Source organism: Castor canadensis, chromosome 5 (assembly GCF_047511655.1).
Source record: "Castor canadensis chromosome 5, mCasCan1.hap1v2, whole genome shotgun sequence".
Taxonomy (NCBI): domain Eukaryota; kingdom Metazoa; phylum Chordata; class Mammalia; order Rodentia; family Castoridae; genus Castor; species Castor canadensis.
In genome coordinates this window covers 54,698,675-54,724,302 of record NC_133390.1, presented here as the reverse complement: position 1 = coordinate 54,724,302, position 25,628 = coordinate 54,698,675, and the positions used below count along the sequence as shown (strand labels likewise).

The 25,628-nt window shown below is 33.9% G+C and overlaps 1 protein-coding gene across 4 annotated transcripts in view; it reads left to right on the top strand.

Annotated features, from left to right (window-relative positions):
* Positions 1-25,628, top strand: part of Cblb (Cbl proto-oncogene B) — a 181,826-nt gene that overhangs the window by 135,993 nt on the left and 20,205 nt on the right. For all 4 annotated transcript variants that reach the window (XM_020183482.2, XM_020183485.2, XM_020183483.2 and 1 more), the window contains 3 exons: positions 4,284-4,469; positions 5,987-6,352; positions 19,742-19,836. In XM_020183482.2, coding sequence (XP_020039071.1) covers positions 4,284-4,469; positions 5,987-6,352; positions 19,742-19,836 — 647 coding nt within the window. The remainder of the gene's footprint in view (positions 1-4,283; positions 4,470-5,986; positions 6,353-19,741; positions 19,837-25,628) is intronic.

Here is a 25,628-nt window from a genome sequence, read left to right as displayed (position 1 = left end):
GAGTTCTGTAAATTTAGTCAGAGTTAAATAAAGAATAGCTTTTATTTATTTCCTGAAGCAGAAGGATGGGGAAAGAAGGGTGAGTATGTACACATACAACAGTCCAATGTGGTCTTTACATAGTTTCTAGAGCCCTCAGACTCCATGTGATGTACTCATCAGCTTCCCATATTAGAGAACTTAAGAGAAATTGTTATACACCTCTGCTGGTGTGATGATAATGTAGATAATACTATAGGTAGGCCCTGCATTTGGATTTGGCAAAGAGCTGAAACAAACAAACAAAAGATAATTTATTCTAAAGTTCCAAAAGCAAGTGTAATACTAGGGGGAAAAGTAAGAAATACCTAAAATCAAGAAAAAGAAATGTAATTATACTTGAAATGATGGTCCCATCCTTCCTAGTGTAAATGATTTTGGACATTGTACAATAAGTTCCAGACAGTTATTTGTACATTCTGTGTTCCATGCTCTATTAATTAACTTCTCTGTAGGTTTCTTATATTTCTTGTCCTGGGTTCAAACTGTTACATGATTCTTTCCTTAAAAATTAAAATATGTGTACTTAAAGACTGCTTTGTGATACTACTTTATAATAGTCAAAAGTTGAGATAGGTATAACTGTTCATAACAGAAGAATGATTGTGTAAATGCAAGTATAGCCATATAATGCACCCTTCATGAAGAAGCAGCTAAATTATTTTGGTATGATGCTAACCAATTTAGAGTAGATTAAAAGTTGTGTTTGTCATGAATAATAATTATCAATAGCTATACATAAGTATTTTTTAAAACGTCTATATATTTTCCTTAAATTCCAAATTTTCTGTAGTGAAAGTACATTCTTTATACTGAAGAGTGAAAAAGTAAAATAACTAGAAAATTGAAATGACTTAAGATGACAAGTAGCAAAACCAGTAAAGCTTTTTTTTTTTCTGGCCAACAGCTTGACAACATGCATGTATACCCCAAAACTTATGAACCTATTCCTGTTCCTAAACGACTTTTCCTTTTATAATTTGCTATTTCTGTATTTAAGACACTCTCTACATTAAGAACAAAACTATTATACACAAGTTAACTACAAACTTATTTTTCTAATGGTTCTTGTTAGTAACAGAAAATCCAGGAAGCATTTGTTTGGCTTTTGAATCCATTATAAGACTTTTAATTTAGTTGTTTTTTTAAGTTCTTTGATTTGTATTCTTGCTTTGTTTAGGCTTAGTCATGAAAGGAATTGTCTAGGACAAAATTAAAAATAAGAAAGTTTGGACATTTTGCTTAACAATCTGACAGAATTTTCTCTTGGCAGTGAAGATGAGTAAGCTATGACTGGAACTATGGAGCTATAATGGATTGAATTTTTTCCCTTCTACATCAGAATTGTCTTCCTAAGTATATCATCCAAATAAAAATTACACATTTTACATCAGCCTTGATTTTGTAATGCATCATTAATTTTATTAACACATACTATTACCATGACATTGATTAACCTTATTCTATAATCTGACAATAACAATTACTAATACATGGTGGTTTTTCTAAGACTACATACATAGCCTTTTAATGTTTTAGCTGAAATTTGAATATTGTATTTAGTAAAATTGTATTTGAACTCAGGTTATACCTTTATATAGTTATTTTTAAATGCTTGTTCTTTATAATCAGTTGGCATTCTAGATTAGTTTCATATATAGGAACACATAGATAGGAACACATCTTCCATATCAACAAAATGATACCTGTCATTATTTAGAATTTAAATAAGTAATTTGCTGCTCATCTACCCAATATGTTTTATACTTATGTATTAAGCCTGCATTTTTATATACAGACTGGAGATGGTAGTGGTTAAAAGGAATATGGAAAAAATCAGTATGTGATAATTAAATTAGCTTAGTTCATAGTCTTAGAATTTAAAACTGTACCAGATGATTGGTTCTGTGTTGCTTGGTTGTTGGTGGTGCTTTCCCGCCAACAACTCCCATTATCCCTGTCAGAAGTAAAGAAAGGTAAATGGCCTGAGTGATTTTAATATGGGAATAAGAACTGCGGAGGAAGATGTCTGAAGGTACTGAGCGAAATAGCTGATTATAGAGTCAAATTACGGGCTGATATAAATTGCTGGACTAAAGATGACTTTGTTAGACCCAAGTTTTAGGGGAGTTGTTGTTTGTGGTGCTGGAGATGGAACCCAGGGCTTTGCTCATGCTAGGCAAATGCTCTACTACTGAACTACAGCCCTTAGGCATTTGTTTTACCTAATAACTACCTCTACTTGGAAAATTCTGTTACTCTAGAATTAAAATCCTTTAAAAAACCCATAAAAATGCAAGCATTATACACACAGTGTTGTAGTTCAAAGGACAAATATTTTCCATTTTTTGTTTCTCTTTTGAGAAAGAAGAAGAGGGCAAACCTTTTGTTCTTTTCATTAAAGTGACCTGATAAATTTTGATGTTGTGAGTTTTTAATATCCACAAACTTAATTATGGGCTGCACTGTTCAAATTGTGCAAGGTTTCTTTTCTTTTTAGACTTTCAAATAGGGACAACAGAAAAATGTAATTTGTGATTTCAAGTACATTAAAAGTGACCTTTTACAAGAAAAAATAACTTACTAAAATGTTTACAAATTTTCACAGTTGGTGTTTGAATTTTACCAATAATAAAAGTTAATGCAAAGACTTCATATCCCCGTTGTAGAATTTTTCACAGAGATAGCAAAAAGTTCATCAAAGAATGATGCATTATCGTCATAAGGATATTGGTAAATGATCTACTTTAATGTAGGAGTTTATTATAATCTGGAACTCAGAAAAGTTAATAATTTATGGTGAAATTTGTCTATATAATAAAGAAGCTTGCTTCATTTAGTCACATAATATATTCCATCAATGAAATCCTTCTAACTAAGGCAACTTACGGGTATGATAATGCTTAAAAATGTATTACATTTCTTCAGGAGGGCAGTGTAGAATCACCTTCAGAACATAGTTGTGCTAAGCAAAGTCGGCTTCTAGTTACATTCACAAAGCTGCAGAGTCTGCTGTCTTCTAAGTACCTAAAAGTTCAAGGTGATCACTTCACCACACACATTGGTTCCAATATCTATTCTACAGATTTTTCATTATACCCTTTCAGTATCTAACAAGCTCTTCACCTATTTCAAGTCAAAGTCATCCCATTTTCTAAACATGTTAGGAATGTGGTAACTGCTTAAATATTATTAATTTATCCTGTCTAGGGTGAGTGTCAAGTTCTAAGGATGATGGTGGGCTTTTAGCTTCATCAGCAATCTGTGTCCTGCTTCAGGTAATGAGAGAAGTGGGGAATATATACAAAAGAAAATGCTTGGAGGAGCATAGGCCTTTGCAGTATGTGTATCTGTGGCTGAAAAATGTCTTTTCAAGTAAATGTGTGAAGTCCTATGCAGTGTATGTGTGTGGAGGGGGTGAGGGATTAGAACTATGTGACTAGTGTAGAATTTGGGTTCTTCTTTATCAAGGACAGTAGCCAGACAGAAAATGCATTTTTTAATCAAGTAACAGTTTTTCTAGTTCTTAGAGAAAATAATTTAATAGAAATGGTAAAGAATCAGATATTCTGTGACATCTACTGATCTTTAGTGCTACAGTTCTGTGATACAAATAAGTTTACATCACACATCCTTTCTGTTCTCTTCATGATGATTTAGGATGCTCCATATGCTTCAAATTAATGATTGTATGAAGATCCTTGACATTTAATTGGGGGGGGGGGTTCTTTTCCATGTAAAGGCTTAACAAAAAATATTTGGGGATAAACCTGTTTATTTTAAATATACAATTGTTTTATAAACCCTATCTGATTTAATTGGTTTGTAGGAAAATACACTATGCACTGGATACATAGGTCATGTGTAATAAATAAATTTCTAATTTTTATAATATGTAAAGCTTTAAGAAAGTTTTTATAATGTAGATAAACGAGCAATATTCATTGTTGCATTGTGTGTTTCTGGTTACCTCGTAAGATAGACTGATTTCTTGAAGAATGTCTGTATTTGATTGTACTTCACTTGTGTTCTTTTTGCCTAGGCCTTTTCTATAGTGTGTATGAGAAAGCTGTCAATCTGTTTGTTTTCATAATACTACCCTTGAGAGACAATGTGAGCTGTCTTCATCTATTATCTACTTTAACAAATGTATAATAGCAGAGAGCTTATCCAAACCAAACACCTCCATGACAACTGAAAGGCATGCACATCTAATAACAGCATCTTTTGGTTTTCTGTTCTAGTGCACTGACAGGCAGAACTCACCAGTCACATCACCAGGATCCTCCCCCCTTGCCCAGAGAAGAAAGCCTCAGTCAGACCCTCTTCAAATCCCACATCTCAGCCTGCCCCCAGTGCCTCCTCGCCTGGATTTAATTCAAAAAGGCATAGTCCGGTCTCCCTGTGGCAGCCCAACTGGTTCTCCAAAGGTGAGTCAGTTCTATTTGAAACACAGCAACTTTAGGCAACAGTTATTGATTGATCAGGTTGTTTGAAATCCTATTACTTATATTTCTTATATTTTTAATTGTTTATGAACAATTTGATGGGTTTCTCATTTTGCTTATGGCAAGGATGCTATCATATTCCTTGTTACTATAATAGTTACGTAACTATTCAGCAAGAGCACGTCTGTAGCCCCCTTACTTGCTAAAATAAATAGCAGTATAAGTATAGTTATTCTGTAAAAATGGATTTAAAAGGTCATTATATGCATTAAAGTAATTTGCATGCTGCTATCAAATGATATTTTACACTCATTTTCATAATGTCATGACAAGAAAAATGTAATGGGAGTATATTTGCATAAGAGCTTAAGGTATGATAAATTATCACCCATGATTCAAGGTGACTCAAGAGAGAATTATATGTAGTTTTTATACCTGTAGGAATTAATTACAATGAATTACAATATTTGCAAAGTAATTACATTACTGTTTAATATTAAAGGTATAATTCTAACTGCAAATTTAAACTTACAGTTTATTTTGGTTTTATGTGGATGCTTTTTTCCAAATTTGATAATAATGTCTTATACTACACTTTATTATATGAAATTTTAAAAATTAATTCCATTTGCTAATATGCTTTATAATCTTAAATGAGTGGGAAAGCCCATATTTTGTTAGTGTCTGCTTTTCCCTTGGTTTAAGCTCGTATGAAGACTTACTAGGATGTGTCTTAGAATATGTAAACACAAAAGCATATTATTTTATTTTTGTGATATTTTCTAATATTAAGAGCAAAAATCATTCATCAGGTGAACCAGGTGAATAAAAATCAAAAGCTATAAAAGGCACACAGATTTAATTCAGAAGTGTATATCCACATATTTCCATGTAAAAACTAGACTGCTTTTTTTTCCTTTTAAGTATCATAAAATTTGGGCTGTTGGAGTGGTTCAAGTGGTAGAGTACCTGCCTAGCAAGCAGGAGGCAGTGAGTTCAAGCCCCAGTACTGAGGAAAAAAAGAATCAAAAAACTGAAGGAATTAAGTAAATAAGTCTGCTCTATTATTTGTGATTTTTCACTGTTGTAGTAACTCCTAAAGAACCAAACAAATTTGTCACATATTGATTCCACTGTATTGCAATGATGAAGACAAAAATTTTAAAGACATTTTAGTCTTTCAGAAATATTACCAGTCTAGTTTCTATTGAGAAAAATAAAACAGTGAAACAATTTTGATGAAATTTTCCTATCTCTCCTAAATTATAGAAATGTGTAAATTAGTTAATTATCAGTCTGATAAGTTTCTCATTAAATTTCCAGTGTTTAGTGATGTAACAATAAAAAGAAACTTAATAAAAGATGACAGAAATCTAAAAATATTCCATTTTGGCTTAAAAAGAAATCACTACTATATTAGTCTGGAAGTCATTTCAGTGTATAGTACAACTTTCAGTTTTGTATTTTGTTTATTTTTTTTTCTCTTCCTGTCTCTTTAGTCCTCTCCTTGCATGATGAGAAAACAAGACAAACCACTCCCAGCACCACCTCCTCCCTTAAGAGATCCTCCTCCCCCTCCACCTGAGCGACCTCCTCCAATCCCACCTGAAAACAGACTGAGCAGACACTTCCATCAAGTGGAAAGTGTGCCTTCCAGGGACCAGCCAATGCCTCTTGAAGCATGGTGCCCTCGGGATGTGTTTGGGAATAATCCGTTGGTGGGATGTCGCATCCTAGGGGATGGCTCTCCTAAGCCTGGAATCACACCAAGCTCAAATGTAAATGGAAGGCACAGTAGAATGAGCTCTGACCCAGTGCTTATGCGGAAACACAGACGCCATGATTTGCCTTCAGAAGGAGCTAAGGTAAGACCTATGCAAAGAAGAAGCGTTAAGAGTCTATCTGTTATTCTGATAGGTTTTATGCCCAGCATAAAACACTGAGCAATGTTTTTGTTCTTTTTTTTTTTAAAAACCTACCTAGTGTAACACTTCTCTAACATCTCTAAATTATAAATAATCAGAAGCTCATTAAAACATAAAAGAAGCCAGTAAGAAAGTTCTAAGTAATTATTTAATTTTAATATATAGCCACTAGACAATTTGCAAGGAATTTATTTCAACCTTCGTTTATGTCACTTACCACAATTTTTTTCCCATTAATAATGTGCTAATGTTAGAATCAACATTTTGTTTTCCTTAACTCTTCTAGTTCTATGAAAGTTGAAAAAATTCATATAATTGTGCATACCATAAATCAGTCATTGGAATTAGTTGTTATTGCATAAGTCAATACACTTTAGGCAACCAAGTAAAATGAAATTTTCACCACCTTAAAGTCATGAAACCTTGTTCACTCTTACAAAGTAAGCTTTTATCCGTAAAATTAAAAGACATTCTCCCATTTACTGAGTTCTCACTTGAAGGATATCTCCACTGTCATTTACAGGAAGGAATTTGAGTGTGTAGGGAATTAAAGAGGTAGCAGCAGAAATCATTGAGTTTAGAAGTCTTTGTAGTCCCTTGACAAAGGCTTACTTTGATAATTTCTGGTATTTGCTTCCATGATGTTTTTGATTCTAAGATTATTATCTCCTTCTGAGGGAGTCTTTGCCTCTTCTGCAAGTTGTAATATTAGAGTGTTTACCATCTCTGTTATTCTTAATCGATTATTTTGGGGAACATAATCTAACCCTTCAACATAAAGGTTTGAAGTTAGTGAATTCATCTTATATTCAGGGGCAAGGAAGAAGTGTCAAATATGAAATAAACTGACTCCTGGGTATATGTTCGCCTGTGTGTGTGTTCTGGTACAGTGATAATCAAAACTTTGTATAACAATATAATCGATATAACAATATATCAGTAATACTCTAGAGTAGCCAAGACAGGAATAATCAGTTCTCAAGTGAAGCATTCCAAACTAGGGAAAGGGGCATGGATGGCTTGCTGTGACCCTTTGCCAATGACTCACCTTGGCCCTGTCATTCTCACCTGCTGTAATTAGGATCTCTAAAGCTTTCCGTGAGGTCACTTAAACATGATAAAGTACCCAGAAAAGCAATTAGTTAATGTTTTCTAAAAGTGGAAAGCCTATCTTCAAAAGAACTTTTCCACAACCTAAAATCCTGACTGGAGGGAATTGCTGTCCTTTTTGTGTGTGTGTTTTTTTCCTTTTTTTCCTCCTTTTGCCTCTGTTCATTCATACATTATCACATTTGTTGGCACAAACTCTAATGTGAACAAGGTGATTCTGCTTCAGCACCATGTTACAATATATTTTCTGAATGAACTTTAGAGATACTTTAGATATAAAAGTTATACATATAATTATATATAAGTATTATTCAATATAATAATTATAGCCAATTCATTGACTTCCTATTTCAGGATTCTTTTATATAATATGTTATAATATGTTTCAGCACTAATCTAAGACTGACTTTCTAAGTCCTAGAACACTGCTTTTATGGTATGTTATAGTTTCAAAAACTGGGGTGACAATTTATTGTAGGTCTGAAATGTCATGATTATATTAACTATAAATATGAAATATTAACAGTTATACCTATAAAAGTTTCTTTAAATATTGCTGGGTGGATTTTCATGTCCTAGTCATGGACACAGATAGTATACCAGAGAATTGAAATTTTTTCTCTCACTGAAAGCTAGATTTTAATTTCATCTAAAGATTAAGTCTATATTATCCTCATTAAGATTCACTGAGGTCTAATCTCATATATTGTGTCTATCAATATTGCAGTACTTGTATCCTGAAAGCGAGTTTCTTCTGATAAGCAGTACTGGTGTTTCAACCAAATCAGATTTCTAAGATATCTAATTCCAACCTAGTTGTTTGACTTTTAAGGTAGCTTATAAATAAGGATTTATATATCATTAATGCATTAAATGCTATAAAACAGATCATGTCTCCTCTTTTATCATCTTTGTGAGTGAAAAGTGATTCCACTTTTTTTTGAAATATATCTTTTATTCATATGTGCATACAATGTTTGGGTCATTTCTCTCCCCTTCCCCTCATCCCATCCCTTTCCCCTGCCCCTCCCCTCTCCCCCTCTAACTCCTCACTTCCAGACAGAAACTGTTTTGCCCTTATCTCTAATTTTGTTGAAGAGAGAGTATAAACAATAATAAGGACAAAGCATTTTTGCTAGTTGAGATAAGGATAGCTATACAAGAAGATTCCTCACATTGCTTTCATGTACATATGTGTTGCATTCTAAGTTAATTCTTCTTGAACTGACCTTTTCTGTAGTTTCTGGTCCCCTTCTCCTATTGGCCTCTGTCACTTTGAAGTTTCTGCATTAGTTCCTTTGCATTGAGCACATCAAATGTTATCATGTTTTTTGGGTTTCTTACCTATCCTCATACCTCCCTGTGTGCTCTCGCCTTATCATGTGATCAAAGTCTAATCCCCTTGCTGTATTAGCCCTTGATCTAAAGTCCGAATATGAGGGAGAACATATGATTTTTGGTCTTCTGAGCCTGGCTAACCTCACTCAGGATGATGTTCTCCACTTCCTTCCATTTACTTGCAAATGATAAGATTTCATTCTTTTTCGTGGCTGAGTAGAATTCCATTGTGTATAAATACCACATTTTCTTAATCCATTCATCAGTAGTGGGGCATCTTGGCTGTTTCCATAACTTGGTTATTGTGAATACTGCTGCAATAAACATGGGTGTGCAAGTGCCTCTGGAGTAACCTGTGTCACATTCCTTTGGGTATATCCCTAGGAGTGGGATTGCTGAATCATATGGCAGATCTATGTTTAGATTTTTATGAAGCCTCCAAATTTTTTTCCAGAGTGGTTGTACTAGTTTACATTCCCACCAACAGTGTAAGAGGATTTCTTTTTCCCCGCCTCCTCACCAACACCTCTTGTTGGTGGTGTTGCTAATGATGGCTATTCTAATGGGTGAGGTAGAATCTTAGTGTGGTTTTGATTTTGCATTTCCTTTATGGCTAGAGATGGTGAGCATTTTATCACATTTTTTTTGGCCATTTGAATTTCTTCTTTTGAGAACGTTCTGTTTAATTCACTTGCCCATTTCTTTATTGGTTCATTAATTTTGGGAGAATTTAGTTTTTTGAGTTCCCTATATATTCTGGTTATCAGTCCTTTGTCTGATGTGTACCTGGCAAATATTTTCTCCCATTCTGTGAGTGGTGTCTTCAGTTTATAGATCATTTCTTTTGTTGAGCAGAAACTTTTTAGTTTTATGAAGTCCCATTTGTCTATACTTTTCTCTTAGTTGCTGAGCTGCTGGGATTCTACTGAGGAAGTCCTTGCCTATCCTATTGCTTCCAAAGTGTTTCCTACTCTTTCCTGTACCAGCTTTAGAGTTTGGGGTCTGATATTAAGGTCCTTGATCTATTTAAACATAGATCTAGTTTTAATTTTTTACAGACTGCTAACCAGTTTTCCCTACAGCTTTTGTTGAAGAAGCTGTTTTTTCTCCATCGTTTATTTTTAGCTCCTTTGTCAAAAATAAGTTATGTATAGTTGTGAGGAATCATATCCAGGTCCTCCATTCTGTTCCACTGGTCTTCATGTCTGTTTTTGTGCCAGTACCATGCTGTTTTTATTACTGTTGCTTTGTAATATAGTTTGAAGTTGGGTATTGTGATACCTCCAGCATTTTTCTTTTTGCTGAGTATTGCCTTGGCTATTCGCAGCCTCCTGTGTTTCCAAATGAATTTTAGGGTAGAGTTTTCAATCTCTGATGAATGTCATTGGGATTTTGATGGGAATTGCATTAAACATGTAGATTGCTTTTTGTAGTATAGCCATTTTTACTATGTTGATTCTACCAGTCCATGGCCATGGGCGATCTCTCCACCTTCTATAATCTTCTTCAGTCTCTTTCTTCAGGGGTTTATAGTTTTCCTTGTAGAGGTCACTCACATCCTTTGTTAAGTTTACTCGTAGGTATTTGATTTTTTTTTTTTGAGGCTATTTTAAATGGAATTGTCTTCATATATTCTTTCTCAGTTTGTTCATTATTAGTGTATAAAAAAGCTAATGATTTTTGTAAGTTGATTTTGTATCCTGCCACCTTGCTATAGCTGTTGATGGTGTCTAGGAGTTTTGGGGTAGAGTTTCTTGGGTCTTTAAAGTATACGATCATGTCGTCTGCAAATAGGATTTTTTGACAGTTTCTTTACCTATTTGTATTCCTTTTATTCCTTCTTCTTGCCTAATTGCTCTGGCTAGGAATTCCAATACTATGTTGAATAGGAGTGGGGATAGTGGGCTTGTCTCATTCCTGATTTTAGAGGAAATGATTTCAGTTTTTCACCATTAAGTATAATGCTGGCTGTAGGTTTGTCATATATAGCTTTTATAATTGTGAGGTACATTCCTTCTATTCCTAGTTTTCTTAGAGCTTTTATCATGAAATGATGTTGGATCTTATCAAAGGCTTTTTCTGCATCTATTGAGATGATCAAGTGGTTTTTGTCTTTGCTTCTATTAATGTGCTGTATTACATTTATAGATTTGCTTATCTTACACCACCCATGCATTTCCCGGATGAAGCCGACTTGGTTGTGGTGTATGATCTTTTTGATGTGTTGTTGAATCCAGTTTGCCATTATTTTATTGAGTATTTTCGCATCAACATTCATTAAAGAGATTGGCCTATAGTTCTTCTTTTTGGAGGTGTCTTTGCCTAGTTTTGTGATGAGTGTAATACTGGCTTCATAAAATGTGTTAAGCAGTTTTCCTTCCCTTTCTATGTCATGGGACAGTTTAAGGATGGTTGGTATTAGTTCTTCTTTAAATGTCTTTTAGAATTCAGGAGAGAATCCATCAGGTCCTGGACTTTTCTTTTTTGAGAGACTCTTTATTGCTGCTTCAATTTCATTTTGTGTTATAGATCTATTCAGGTGATTAATGTCCTCTTGGTTCAATTTTGGAAGATCATAAGTATCTAGAAATCTCCATTTCTTCAAGATTTTCTAATTTATTAGAATATAGGTTCTCAAAGTAGTCTCTGATGATTTCTTGGATTTCCATGGTGTTTGTTTTTATCTCCCCTTTTGCATTCCTGATTTTAGTGATTTGGGTTTTTTCTCTCTTCATTTTAGTCAGGTTTGTCAGGGGTCTGTCGATCTTATTTATTTTTTCAAAGAACCAACTTTTTGTTTCATTAATCCTTTGTAATTTTTTTTTTGTTTGTTTCTATTTCATTGATTTCAGCTCTTATTTTTATTATTTCTCTCCTTCTGTTTGTTTTGGGATTTGCTTGTTCTTGTTTTTCTAGGAGTGATTTGAGGTCTTTCTGTCTTTTTAGTATGTGCGCTCATGGTTATAAACTTTCCTCTCAGGACTGCCTTTGCTGTTTCCCATAGGTTCCAGTAGATTGCATTTTCATTTTGATTAACTTCCAGGAACCTTTTAATTTCCTCTTTTATTTCATCGATGACCCATTGATCATTGAGCAATGTGTTGTTCAGTTTCCAACTGTTTACATGTTTTTTGCTATTGTTTTTGTTGTTGAGTTCTAGTTTTAATGCATTGTGATCAGATAGAATGTATGGTATTATTTCTATTTTCTTATATTTGCTGAGGCTTGCTTTGTGCCCTAGGATATGATCAATTTTGGAGAAGGTTCCATGGGCTGCTGAGAAGAATGTGTATTGTGTAGAAGTTGGATGAAATGTTCTGTAGACATCGGCTAGGTCCATTTGCTCTATGGAATGATTTAGATCTAGGATTTCTTTATTGATTTTTTGTTTGGATGACCTATCTATTGATGACAATGGGGTGTTAAAGTCTCCCACTACCACTGTGTTGGAGTTTATATATGTTTTTAGGTCCTTCAAAGTATGTTTGATGAAGTTGAGTGCATATAGGTTGATAATTGTTATTTCCTTTTGGTCTATTTCCCCTTTTATTAGTATGGAATGTCCTTCTTTATCTCATTTGATCAATGTAGGTTTGAAGTCTACTTTGTCAGAGATAAGTATTGCTACTCCTGTCTGTTTTCGGGGACCATTGGCTTGGTAAATCTTCTTCCAGCCTTTCACCCTAAGCCTATGCTTATTTCTGTCGATGAGATCGTCTCTTTTAAGCAAAAATTGTTGGATGTTCCTTTTTAATCCAGTTTCTCAAATGGTGTCTTGATGGGGAAATTAAGTCCATTAACATTGAGTGTTAGTATTGATAGGTATGTGGTGATTCCTATCATTTTGTTGTCTTAGTTGTTTAAGGGTTTGATTGTGTGAAGCTAAATCGATGTTACTCTCTATTTTCTTGCCTTTTCTTCTCCTGTGGTTTGGTATGCCTGCCCTTTCATGGTTATGTTGGCTTTCATTTTCTGTGTGCAGGATCCTTTGAGGAATCTTTTGTAATGGTGGCTTTGTGGTCATATATTGTTTTAGTTTCTGCTTATCATGGAAGACTTTCTTCCCTGCTGCAGGGTTTATTTATTGCAGTTTGCTGGGGTGGGGGTGGGGGCGTCACACCCACCTATTCCAGCAGGCGCTGTTTATTTAGGGTTCTCTCAGGCACCTGCTCCTCCCCTTTTCACCAGTGTGGAGTCCTACCAGCCTGCTACAGCTGCAGTCCTTGTTTATTTAGTGTTTGCATGGGGAACTTCCCTTCCCCCACTCTCAAGTGGAGCTTATAGCACATCAGTCACTGTTGCAAATCTTGCCCACCCCAAGCTCACTGGCAGGGGGTCGCCAAACCCACCTTCTCCGGCAGGCTTGTTTATTTACAGTTCGCGTAGATGCCTGCCCCTCCTTCTCCGGAACACAAGGCACCCCACCCTCTTTGCTACCTGTCTTTTTCAATTCGTTTATTATTTAGGTTTTTGTTTTGTTTTGTTTTTGTTTTTTTGTGGGGTAGAGGTCATTCTGTCCCGGGCGCTATGCTGGTTTATCCCAGGAGTGGCTGTGGGAGTACTGCGTGCTGCTTATTTGCTCACCTGTTGGTCTGCACCTCCCAAGCAGGTTAGGAGCGGGGTCTGGCGGCGCTGGAGCCCTCCTGGTTTCTCTGTGTAACGTGGCATGGGGAAGCTGTGTGTGAGCTGGGGGTTCAGGGGTGTCAGATTTTTGCCTCTTCTTGGTTTTTTCTCCTGCCAGGTGTTTCTCCAGTGTCTCAGTAAGATTTTTCCTTTATGGAGCTCACGCTATCTACTTCCTCCCTCTAGTCGTCATCTTGGATCCTCTCAAGTGGTTCCACTTTTAATAGACCATAGGGACCATCAAAACTTAGCTAAACTGGAATGGTCTAACTCCTTTTCTTGTCTTATTGTTGGGAGACTTAAAGGCCAGCTTTGAGTGACAACTGACATAATGTCACCCTGTACTTCTTAGTTTCTGTCACCCTAAGTTGGATTTTTTTTTTTTTTTTTACCAGAGTCTAGAATAGACCTGGATGGTTTTCACTTCCTAGTCCAGAATTTACTTGGGGTTTTTTTAATTTTGTTTTTTTTTGCTTTTACATTTCCTTACATGTGTATACATTATTTGGCCACATCCCACCCCATTCCTGCTTCTGGGCAGATCCTATTCTACCTCTTGTGTTCTCAGATTTTGTTGAAGAGAAAACAAAGGAGATAATAATAGAAACATAGCATTTTTACTAGTTTCGTCCTGGTCCCCTTCCAATTGTGGCCTCAGCCAGCTTAAGATTACTGTATTTGCTCCTATATATTAAGCACATCAACCACTTTCAAGTTTTATATTTCCTTCCCTTTACCTATTCCTCCTATATGTGTTCCTCCTGTATGCATTCTCCCCTTAGCATGTGACCCATGTCCAATAATATTACTGCATTTATTTCTGGTCTGTATCCACATATGAGGGAGAACATGTGTGTTTTGGCCGCCTGAGCCTGGCTAACTTTGCTTTAGAGGATGTTCTCTAGTTCCATCCATTTACTTGTGAATGACAAAATTCTTCTTTGAGCCTGAATAAAATTTCATCATGTATAAATACTACATTTTCTTAATCCAGTCATCCATAGTAGGGCATCTTGGCTTTTTCCATAGCTTGGCTCTTGTGACTAGTGCTGCAATAAACATGGGTGTAATAACCTGAGTCACATTCCTTTGGGCATATCCTTAGGAGTAGATTGCTGGATCATATGCAGATCTATGTTTAGTTTTTTAAGAAGCCTCCATATTGTTTTCCAAAGTAGTTGTACTAGCTTATATTCCACCAGCACTGTGTGAGGGTTCCTTTTTCCCTGTATCATCGCCAACATTTGTTGTTGGTGGTGTTCTTGATGGTAGCTATTCTAACAGGAGTGAGGTGGACTCTTGGTGTGGTTTCGATTTACATTTCCTTTATGTGAGCAACTTACTTCATCTTCACACACCCCTCACCCCAGTTATTTTCCTTACTTTATAAAAACGGAATAATTTAGTATCTAGAAGCATAGTTGGCTTCCAACTACTTAAATTTCTATACATTTGGATTAAGAAGAAAATGAAAAATAACATCTCTACATGGGGTATCAGAATAAGTTGTTAACAGTTGACACTTTGATTCCAAATAGTTTATCTTTTTTAAAACCAAAATCATCTCCTCTCCTTTTAGTGTAGCTCCTCATTCATATTTATTAAGTAGGGTTTTTAAGTTTCTTGCCAATGTGATGATTTTCATGTTTAAAATAGATTTTTCTCTTGTTTGAAAAGAAAGAATTCTAAATGGGTAGATCACATATAACAGAAAAGGAGAAAGAAGAGTTATAAGAGATGATTTTGGATTTTTAAAAATACTAATGTTTTTAATGAAAATGGTAAATGGTAGCAATGTTTTCTCACCCTTCATACCTAGTGTACAGTTTGTGTTCTTTTTAATCATAGGATCAAAGTGAGTAGAGATTGGAAAACTTTAATGTTGATATGATTCTACAAGCTAAGAGTTAATAGGTTTACTTATCTTGATTTATTGGTGAGAAATTTCTTTCCTATAGAAATGTTTCCATTATAGCCATATGAACCTGGTCCTTAGTAAATGCCTTATTGGCTAAATATTTTTGGTTGGTATTTATTTAATTCCCTGAAGTGAAAACATTTTTTACTAACATGTTTTAAAATATGATAAAACTTGAAATTTATGTGCTTATTTCTAGATCTTAACATCAAATCAATCATTATTTGTTCCTTTGAGAGATTGAAGATACTTCTGTCTTTTTGTCACGTTACTTACAGTTACATTGTTCTAAAGACCCCATGCATAATCATCTTTTGAAGCTAGATAAGTATATAACATGATACTCATTTTTGAGATTGTGACATTTTATACTTCTGGTAAGGAGATATATTTTCATATAAATGATCTTAAAAGTTATCTATACATTTCAGGTGCTGTCTTTGAAGAAATAAGTCCACTGTGTACACTAGTTTTGTTTCCAATCTGCTGTTGTAGGATACCATATTTTTTGGGTGATGAAAAGAGGATTATATTTTTAGATAATATCTAAGTCATAATAAAATATTTCATATGCCAAAATTAAAGTAATGTGATGTCAAGAAGAATATAGATGAATGTAAATCTAGGATAACTCAGTTTATAGTAAGTTATGCAACCTACACTGCACTTTTTTCACAAATCTAAACTTCTAGTAATGTTTTCTTCTTCCTTCAAACTAATTCATCCTAAAGTATGTTTCAGACACTGGGGAATACAAAGATGAATAAAGCACAGTCAAGTGAGGATGAGACCAGTCTGTGATTAATAGGTAAGGTGAAAGAAAAGCATCCAGAAAAGTTGTAGGCTCTCCAGAAAGAAAAATGAATTCTGAGAGGGAAGGTAGAAAAGAGGTAAAACTTTATGTGAGAAGGTCACTGGCTATAGACATTTTATGTTGGCAGCTGTTTTTTTTTTTTTTTTTTTGACTACCTGTTTGTTTTCTCTAGGCATAACAGGAAGGAATATCATGAAGGAGAACAATATGTATAGTGATACAAAGTCAATTTGAACAGAGTATATGCATATATGGAGAAAAGACAGGCAGGGCACAGCTGTGGCAGTGTAGATTGAAACCAGTTATGGAGTGCCTCAAATTCTACAGGAAGTTATCTGGATTTTGTAGGCAGGAAAAAGCTTTTAATGGAGGAGTGATAGAATCAGTGTTGTGAATTTTAAAAATGTAAGTAGTTAGCATTTTCTCTGGAATTGTGGGTTTCAGACAGTGAGCTAGGAAGGCAGAGGGCAGAGGATGTTTCCTTATTGATTCATTGTGACTTTACTGAGAACTGCTTCACTTGATACTGTGAGTCCATTTGCTTGAGAAAATTTGTTTTTACCATTTGCAAGCACGCTTGTCAGATATCTGAGGGACATAAGATAGTATTCTAAGCTCAGAAAGTTGTACTGTATTGCGCTTCCTTAGGTAGTGGCAGCTAAAATGATTGCTGATCTGATTAAATGGATGACAGAACAGGGAATTCAGAATGACATGATAAATTTTGTTCCACTATTGAGTAATACAAACAATCACTTCAAATGAATGGAAATACGAACATCAGTATCTACACATGTAGATCCTTTGTTGTGCTTATTTATATAATCTATTAATTAGAAAAGAGCTAAAAAGAATTCCAAGAATGGTATTAGGCATATAGTTAACTCTCAATATATATTTAAAACAATTTACAGGAAGATCAACCACCAGCATAATTATGTGTATTTGCTGAGGGTATTTCTGTAAACCAGAGTTTATTCTAGCAGTATCAGGAAAGTCATTTTATGGTTAGTGCTAGCAAACTCATCTAAGCCAATCAATAGTCAATATTCATTTAAGTCCTACTCTGTGTAAAGCATTCCATAAAATGTGCTGCATAATGATAAAGAACTAAAAGACCATATTCTGGAAGAGGCTCAGTGTGCTTGAATGTTGCACTAATTACACAAAATGTAATCAAAATATCTCCAGATGCCAAGCACCAAATGAATAAATGACACCTGTTGAAATTGTTCCAGGATTCAGGGGAAGAGGGATAAAGGAGAGCGATGGAAGGTGGAGGGTGAATTCAAGTATGATGTATTTGATATATTGTAAAAACCCTTGTAAATACCACAGTGTATCCCCACCTGGCAGGAAAATTAAAATGACACTATGATATGTAATAGGCCTGAGAAATCATTTCGATACTGTATATCAAGAGCAGCGTTTCTAAGCTGGTTAGACAAAGTACTGTTTGCACTTTAAGGCATATTAGTTGATTGTTTCACAAAATTAGGAAAAGAGCCACTTAATTTCCTTAGGTTGTTGCCCTCCCAGAGAATGAGTTGCCTCATTAACCATGCTTTGTGATTTTTACCAGTGATAAATGCTTATGTAACTTGTCTCTATGAAGTTTCCTGGTAATACATAAAAATGTTGTTCAAGATATGTTATTAGTTCATTTCCTCTCTCATTTGTCTAATGTGCCTTATGAATTCATTTTTCAGTATCAATAGATACTTGAATGTATTGGTATTCCTTTTCAGGTATGTTCTTAATGTTTTCATTATAAAATATGGTTGACTTATTGTTAAATTAGAGCTAATACAGCAAATTGTTATTTCCATATCTACCTTTTATTTGTTACTAAAATTTTATTAAGTATCTACAGAGTTAGATGTTCTGTCATAAAAGAGTAAATTATTGCAATAAAATTTACATTTCATTTTCCTGAATGAATTTTAAATGTATTTATAACAGAAACACTAAAAGGAGATTTGATTGCAGAAATATTTTCTGGTATCTACTCCAGCAGCATGCAAAGAACTTCAATTAAGAATGACTTCAAATGCTCATGTATCAAGCATGTATTTGTCAATTACATGCTTTGTCAATTAAAAGGCATTTTTACATGTATTTGTCAATTAAAAGGCATTTTTTAGATTTTATCGAATCTTGTCATTCATATCTGTTAGGAAATTTCTCCTCTGTAGCAAGGTTCAAAAACTTTGCCATGTTCTGTTATTTGGCCCACAGTCAAAAAAAGCCCATGATAAAATCATTTCATTTAAAGATCTATTTTGTCATAATGTAACCACAGTGTATAGAATATAATGAGGGTAGACTTGAAAAGTAGAAACTGGAATTAAAACATAGGCCCTAGTTTTTAGCGTAAAACCTTAACGCTATAAAATTAAGTACTATAGCTTTGAAGTACATACATTGATATATTTCAACTGTGTTCTTTAAACTCATTTCCTTTCTTATTTTCAGTTCATAGGCCTTTTCACTTTTTCATTTTAAAGCTTTAACACCATTTTAGAAATAGAAGGGAGAAAAAAAAGTGAGAGATCACTGACTGAATTATCCAGGACTATTCAAATTACAACTTGTGTTATACCATCTTGCATCACTATCAGTCTACCTTTTAAATGAGAATTAATAAGAATTTATAAAAGGAGTCCATGATAAAAGTCTAGTGATTACATACAGATCTTAAAATATGTTTAATCTTTCCTTGTGACTGTCTTTACGTAGTTATCCTCTCATTTTCTCCATTTTAACTTGCTCTGATTTCAGATTGTCAGAGAAGCAAAGAGCAGTTTTGACAGTTCATGTAGCAAGACTGAAAAACCTAGAAATCAGAATAACTCTAATTCACAGTAATTAAATGCTGGTTCTCTATGGTACCTTTATGATGAAGTTACCCATTATGGCTTGCGTTGCTCACAAATTAAAGATTATGTATAAATTTGCCTGCACTTTGAAAGCCAGAACAGGTCTGCAGTTACCATTAGCTAGCACTAACATTTGGCCTTGAAAAAACAAAGACATTTCTGATTCTTCTCATGGACTATTGTATCAGGAAGTTTAAAAGTTTCTATTGACACTAAAGAGATATCATTTAGGAACTCCCCCCCACCACTGCTTTTTGGAAGGAAGTGCAATAAGAATTGGACCAGCACTGCATTTTTCTGTACCCAACCCTATCTTTGCAATAAAACCCAAGCATATTTGGGGTAGTATCCTACCTGTTTACTTATTTGGCTATCTGTATCTGAGTTATTTAAGTGATAGCATTGTCTTTCCATGACATTTAAGAATTATATTGTATCTTTTATTTTTCTTCATATAACAGGCTACTACTTTGGATTGTAGTGAAACATCACTACGGTACTACTGACTCCTAAATAAATTGTATTATATTGACATAATTTAAATAAGCTGACATTACATAATATCTCCTAAATTCTAAGAGCTACTATTGTTTTAAGAACCTTCAGGAGTTAAAGTCCTAGAAACTAACTATTTGATTTACTTTCAGGTCTTTTCTAATGGTCATCTTGGAAGCGAAGAATATGATGTTCCTCCTCGGCTTTCTCCTCCTCCTCCAGTTGCTACCCTTCTCCCTAGCATAAAGTAAGTGTTATTGAATTAGGAGATTATTTGTTCATGCATAAAGATGTGGGAAAGAGTGGTTTTCAGGTTGCCAATCTAGAAACTACAGGGTGAAAATAGAAGAATCAATAAAGAAAAATAGCATTCAGTTGGATTTGTAAACTCAAGTACCTAAAATCAAGACTTTTTTATTCTTTCCTGGTAATCACAGCTTCTATGAAATTTATTAAACTGAAGATTGCTTATACAGCAATGGACAAGGAAGCTAACTATTTCCTACATGGAAGAAGAGTGTAGATTGGCACAGTGAGCTCTCTGTTCCTGAGGTGACACATTTTCTCCTCACTACCTGGTTTGACATCATAAAGCAGTCTTTGGTTCCTCCAAGCTCAAATCCATTGAGCCCCTAAGTCCTGTTCATTGTTCCATACAAGTTTTTCATGTTCAGCTAATCTTCCTTGTGCCTAGCTTTGCCTCATAGCTGAACTCCTGAAAGAGCCTTTTATCTATTCATCTTATATGATCTCAGGGTTAGTATCTATGGATGTAAAGCTAGAAAATGAATTAACCCTTGTGTCTCACTTGAACAGTGGATACACAGGCCTACTGGACAGTTTCATGCTATGTATCCAAGTTAATACATGCTGAATTTAAGTATCCCTATTCTTATTTTCTTGTCCTTTACATGAATCAGTCTGCCTGCAACTGATTTAATTTTTGTTCTGCTTTCCTTGGGTCTCTTTCCCATTCCAAAACCACTATTGCTTCTTCTTTTCTATTAAACTGACTATATTCTATTAACTATCTTCTGCTAGCAATAAGATTCTACAGAATTTTATACTACTAAAATATTTTCTGATTCCTAATGTTTACCCTATAATTATGTCTGTATATGTTTCTCTCTTGGTGAGTTTTTGACACAGGTCCTTCCTATGCTCTACTTTTTCAAAAACTTCATCCCAAAGGTCCATGTGCCAGCCTCTATTCTTTTTTTTTCTTTTAATGAAAACTGGTATGACTTCTTCTGTGTAGTGATTAAGACTGATTTATTTTCCATACAAGCAATTATGCATTCTGCTATATGGTTTTCTCATTTTACTTTATTGTGCTAGGTGGGGTAGTATTTACAAAGGTTCTTACAATGTATCAAATCTATCATCCTTGAATTCACAACCGCCACTGCTCTCCTTCATAAAAGGATATAGGGTTTCAAGGTTAATAATAAAAAAAAACTTGTCTGTATGATCTAATTCTTCCATGGAGAATTTGATTGCTTGATTGATTGATTTTACTTTTGTCTTACAAGGTTCTCAATTTTCGGGAAGGGTTGAGAAGTGGGATGGCTATGCTGGGATTGAATGCAGGGCCTTGTGCAAGCTGTTTAAGTACTCTTCCATTAAGCTACATCATCAGCCCAGAAAGTTCCTCACTTACAAATGAGTCTTGGAGCTTCTTCATTCCTTTTCTGTAGTTCACTGAACTGCCACTATGAATATGAAGGAAGGATAAGCTAAATCTCAGTCCCCAAGTAATTTACAATTTACTTTAGAAAATAATATTAATATACATGAAATAACTAGAGAACATTCTTCACTAAATCGTGTAATGCTAACTTGTTAGGTTTATATGAGTTTATTATGTAAACAGCATAAAATTCTGAAATAAAGAAAAATAAAAGCAGACGATATTCCAGACCTTACTCCAGTATCAAGTGTTTGTCTTATTTTGAAGAAGCTAACTTCTGTGGACACAACCTACCTGATAAATAAGAGAATTAGTTTAACTTAAATCTTTTTGACCTTCAGTTTCTTCAGTTCTGCACAGTGTGTTTTAAAGGTTTACTCATCTTTTTTAAACTTGGTTGTTCACATCCCATTGCTGAAACTAGTCTGACTTGGACTATTGTCCTTGGAAACACTGTTAATGTTACAATGTTCAATATATTGTTGTATTTATTGTATCAGTCTTTTGTCATTTTTATAATTAATGGCATATAATTTATATTATAATATCCAATACATTAATAATATTGTAACATTGGATCATATATTATCATTATAATAGGCCTAATTTGGCCTAAGTGTTTAGTGACAGTAAAATGAGTATAGATTATCGATTCTGGAGGGTTATAGAGCAGAGATCTTAGGAAAATGTCACCTACTGAACTAGAGATTTTGGACATTCAAGTACCCATTGCTGTGTCAGGCTCTTGGTTTATGTTTCACAATCTGGTCAAAACAAAATTAGAAATTGCTACCTGACACAAACTTTCAGTTCTAAGTTGAAAATCAGTTTCATAATAAACATTATATTGTTACAGATATTTATCACCGTGTGATAGTCAGATGTTTGATACTGGTACAGTGATCCCCATTTACTTGACAACAGAGACTTCACTGTGATAAGGTTTCCTTTCATGCTAAATTATATCTTTGTGTGCTTCATTGTATAATTTATGTTTAGTCCTAGAACAATATAGAATTTCTTTCTGAAAAATAATGTGGAAGTGAATGGAAAGTTTGTTTATGTAGATTTTCTTAATTTTTCAGAAAATACTTTTTCTAAATGGTTTCTATTTTACATTGATACTTAGCTACAAATATGAAGTTTTAGGTAAATGCTTGAAACAGTTTATTATTTTAATTATAATAACTTACTGGAGAGAGAATAAAAATCCTATATGGATAATTTCCCTTCATATTTAAATTACAATAATTTAAAATATGTATAAATATGTGATAGATTAAATTATGTATTTGCTAAACTATATTTGTTGAAATAATTTCATTTTTTAAATTTAAACTAAGTGCACAGTTAAATCATAGTTGTTTTACTTGACATCTTATGTTGACAGGCAGTGACATTATTATAAGTAATAATGGAGTAATTACTTCCAGGTAAGGTAATGTTCTACAGTGCTGAGCAATATCATTTCTTTAGAATATTTCTCTGTGTCTTTAAATTTGGTAATAGGCCTTTTGTACTTTTGGCATGTTAATGTTAGGCTTTCATGTACCTATATATTACTTGGCTCATGTTTTTGTAGAAGTTTTTTTGTGTTGGAGGTACTATTGTACATTTGTACATGTATATGTAATAAGGTACATGGAGATGCAACAAGAACACGATAAAATCCTTTACTCTTTGGAATTTATGTGAAAACAAAGTAAACATTTAATAACTATATCATATGTTGTCAGCTAGTGGTAAGTGCAAAGAGGGAGGGAGAGAGAGAAATAATGACAGACAGGTTTTTACTTTACATGAAGTCCTTAGGAAAGGCTTCTCTGAAAGGTTGATATTTAAACAAAAACTCAAAAGAATTAAAGAAGTAAGCCATGGAGTTATCTGTGTGAAGAGTGTGATCTGTGTGAGAACACAAATACAAAGCAACTTCGGCTCTGTTTCTCCAGCCTAAAACAATTCAGTGATATTACTTATCCTTCATACTTACTTTAAAGCTTAGGTATACCACACTGCCTTTTCTTTAATATCATGAAAGAGTCTTTAAAATTAACATTATAAAATTAACATTTAGGAGAATATGACTTATATGTTTCCCTGTGTGCAATAATCATTTCAAATATTGTTATATTTTATTTTGCCTTTTCTCTGAGCTGTGCTTTGTTTGAGTTAGGCATGTTCCTTGTGTTTATAATAGCATAGCAAAAGAAATAGAGTGATGTATGTGGCAAGTTTGAGTTTCAGTTTTAATAAAAAATATTTTATATCCTTACCTTCAGATGTTAGTAAAGGAAGGGAGATTGTTATATGTAGAAAATAAGCAAAATGATGTATCATAGTTAAAATGCTTTTTTAGACTATGAACAGATTCTACAAATGATCTTTTTTTATTACAACTTGTCTTTTATTTCTCTTATAACCACTCATTATTTTTGTCTAAAAGTTTATAAGTGTTCAGTAGCATGTGTACTATGCCATGCTTTGGTATACTTAAGAACTATTCTTAAACATTTTGCAACTCAAGGGTGAACTATAGTATAGAAAACTTATCAGCAAATGAACATATTGTAAATATACATAATAGACAAAATTGAGGCTCAAAGAAAATTACTGAATTTGTGAGGCAGTTTCATAGGAGTTTCTTATATATGCAATGAAGATGCATGTTTTTGCTTTTTGTGTTTTCCTGGGAAAGTTGATGGGGTAACTGAGGTGCTAGAAATTGCTCAGATTAGGAAAGAATACCCTTTATAAGGGTGATGTTTGAGGTGTTAAGTGATAAAGTTAAAGGTATTGAAATACGAAGAAAGTCACTTCCTCACACTAGGAAAATAGAATGTTCTGGAGGAATACATTTGTGAAATATAGATGTTACTAATTAAGTACAGCAGTAGATAATACCTACCTGTGCTGGCCTGGAAACTCTTCTCTTTCTTGTTGTGCTTTAGGTGTGCACATGTGGAAAATGAATGTGTCTCATGGAAGGCTCAAATAACTAATGCACAGTGAATTTAATAAAATGTGCAGATTAAAAGGAGGATAGCTTTGCTGTCCTTGGAAGTGTGTCTTCCTGTGCATTGCCAGTGTATTAACTCTGGAATGACAGCCACAGAGCAAACCACAGAGGGAATGTAATATGTTAATATGAAATTAAAGTAATCGGGCTAAATGATGGGAGTGTGCACTTTGCATCTTTAACTTGGAACCAACAAAATACGTAAATTATTCTACTTTGTTTTTATGATATCCTAAAAATTTCCCCAAAATGATTGAATTTTTCTATATCCTGTAAGTTAGAATTCTTCTCTACTGCCAAGAGTAACATACACGATTGATACTAATTCTAAATCTAATCATTTTACCACTTACTTAGTTGGAAGTAAAATTGAGGATACTTTTTGAATGAGTTTGTAGAACAAAAAATTTTTCATGTTACTGCAAATATTGTAATGATTTACATAAATTTAAATGTCTTTGGAATTTTATATACTACTTCTTTATCCTATTTGTACCTTTGTCTTCTAGTTTTTATTTTTCCTTCCAGAAATAGATAAGATCATTTTAATAAAAGATATGTAATACCAAATATGCTGGAAGGATGATATACTTATAAATTGGCCTATTTTTAATCTAAAAATGTTATGTTCTTAAATAGAAAATTTATATTAAAAGCATAAGAGAAGTAAAATCTCAAACATTAGAATTTTTTTTGATGGGACTGGGGTTTGAACTCGGATTTGCCCTTGCAAAGCGGGTTCTCTACCATGTGAGCCACACCTCTAGTCCATTTTGCGCTGGTTGTTTTGGAGATGGGGTCTTGCAAACCATTTCCCAGGCTCACCTAGAACAACAGTCCTCCCTATCTCAGCCTCTCTATTCAGTAGGATTACAAACATGAACCTCTGGCACCTGGCCAGGAACTTTTTAAAAACGGTACAAAATGGGACATACAAGCATTTTTTATATTTATATACATCACTTGACTTTTTCACTTCTGGATATGTCATCCAAATCCATTTAAGAAACAATTTGTAACTAGTAGGTTTTAGCATAAGCCCTTTTTATTCCATAAAATATTAAATAAGCATTGCCTTTCATTTTATTCAGAATTATTCAACCAGTTGATTTGCAGCAAAACAAAACAATGAGTAAAATTTACTTATGCAAAATTTTCTATCATTGAAGGTAAAATATAGAATTAGCCCCAATAGGTGTGATTTTAAAAACTGTCCATTGTTGACTGGTAATGAGGTGCTTCTTTGGAAACTATTAAATGATTGGTAGTAACCTACAACTGGTAGATAATAGGACATTCTTGACATTGATGTGGTTCTGTAATATTTGGCCAA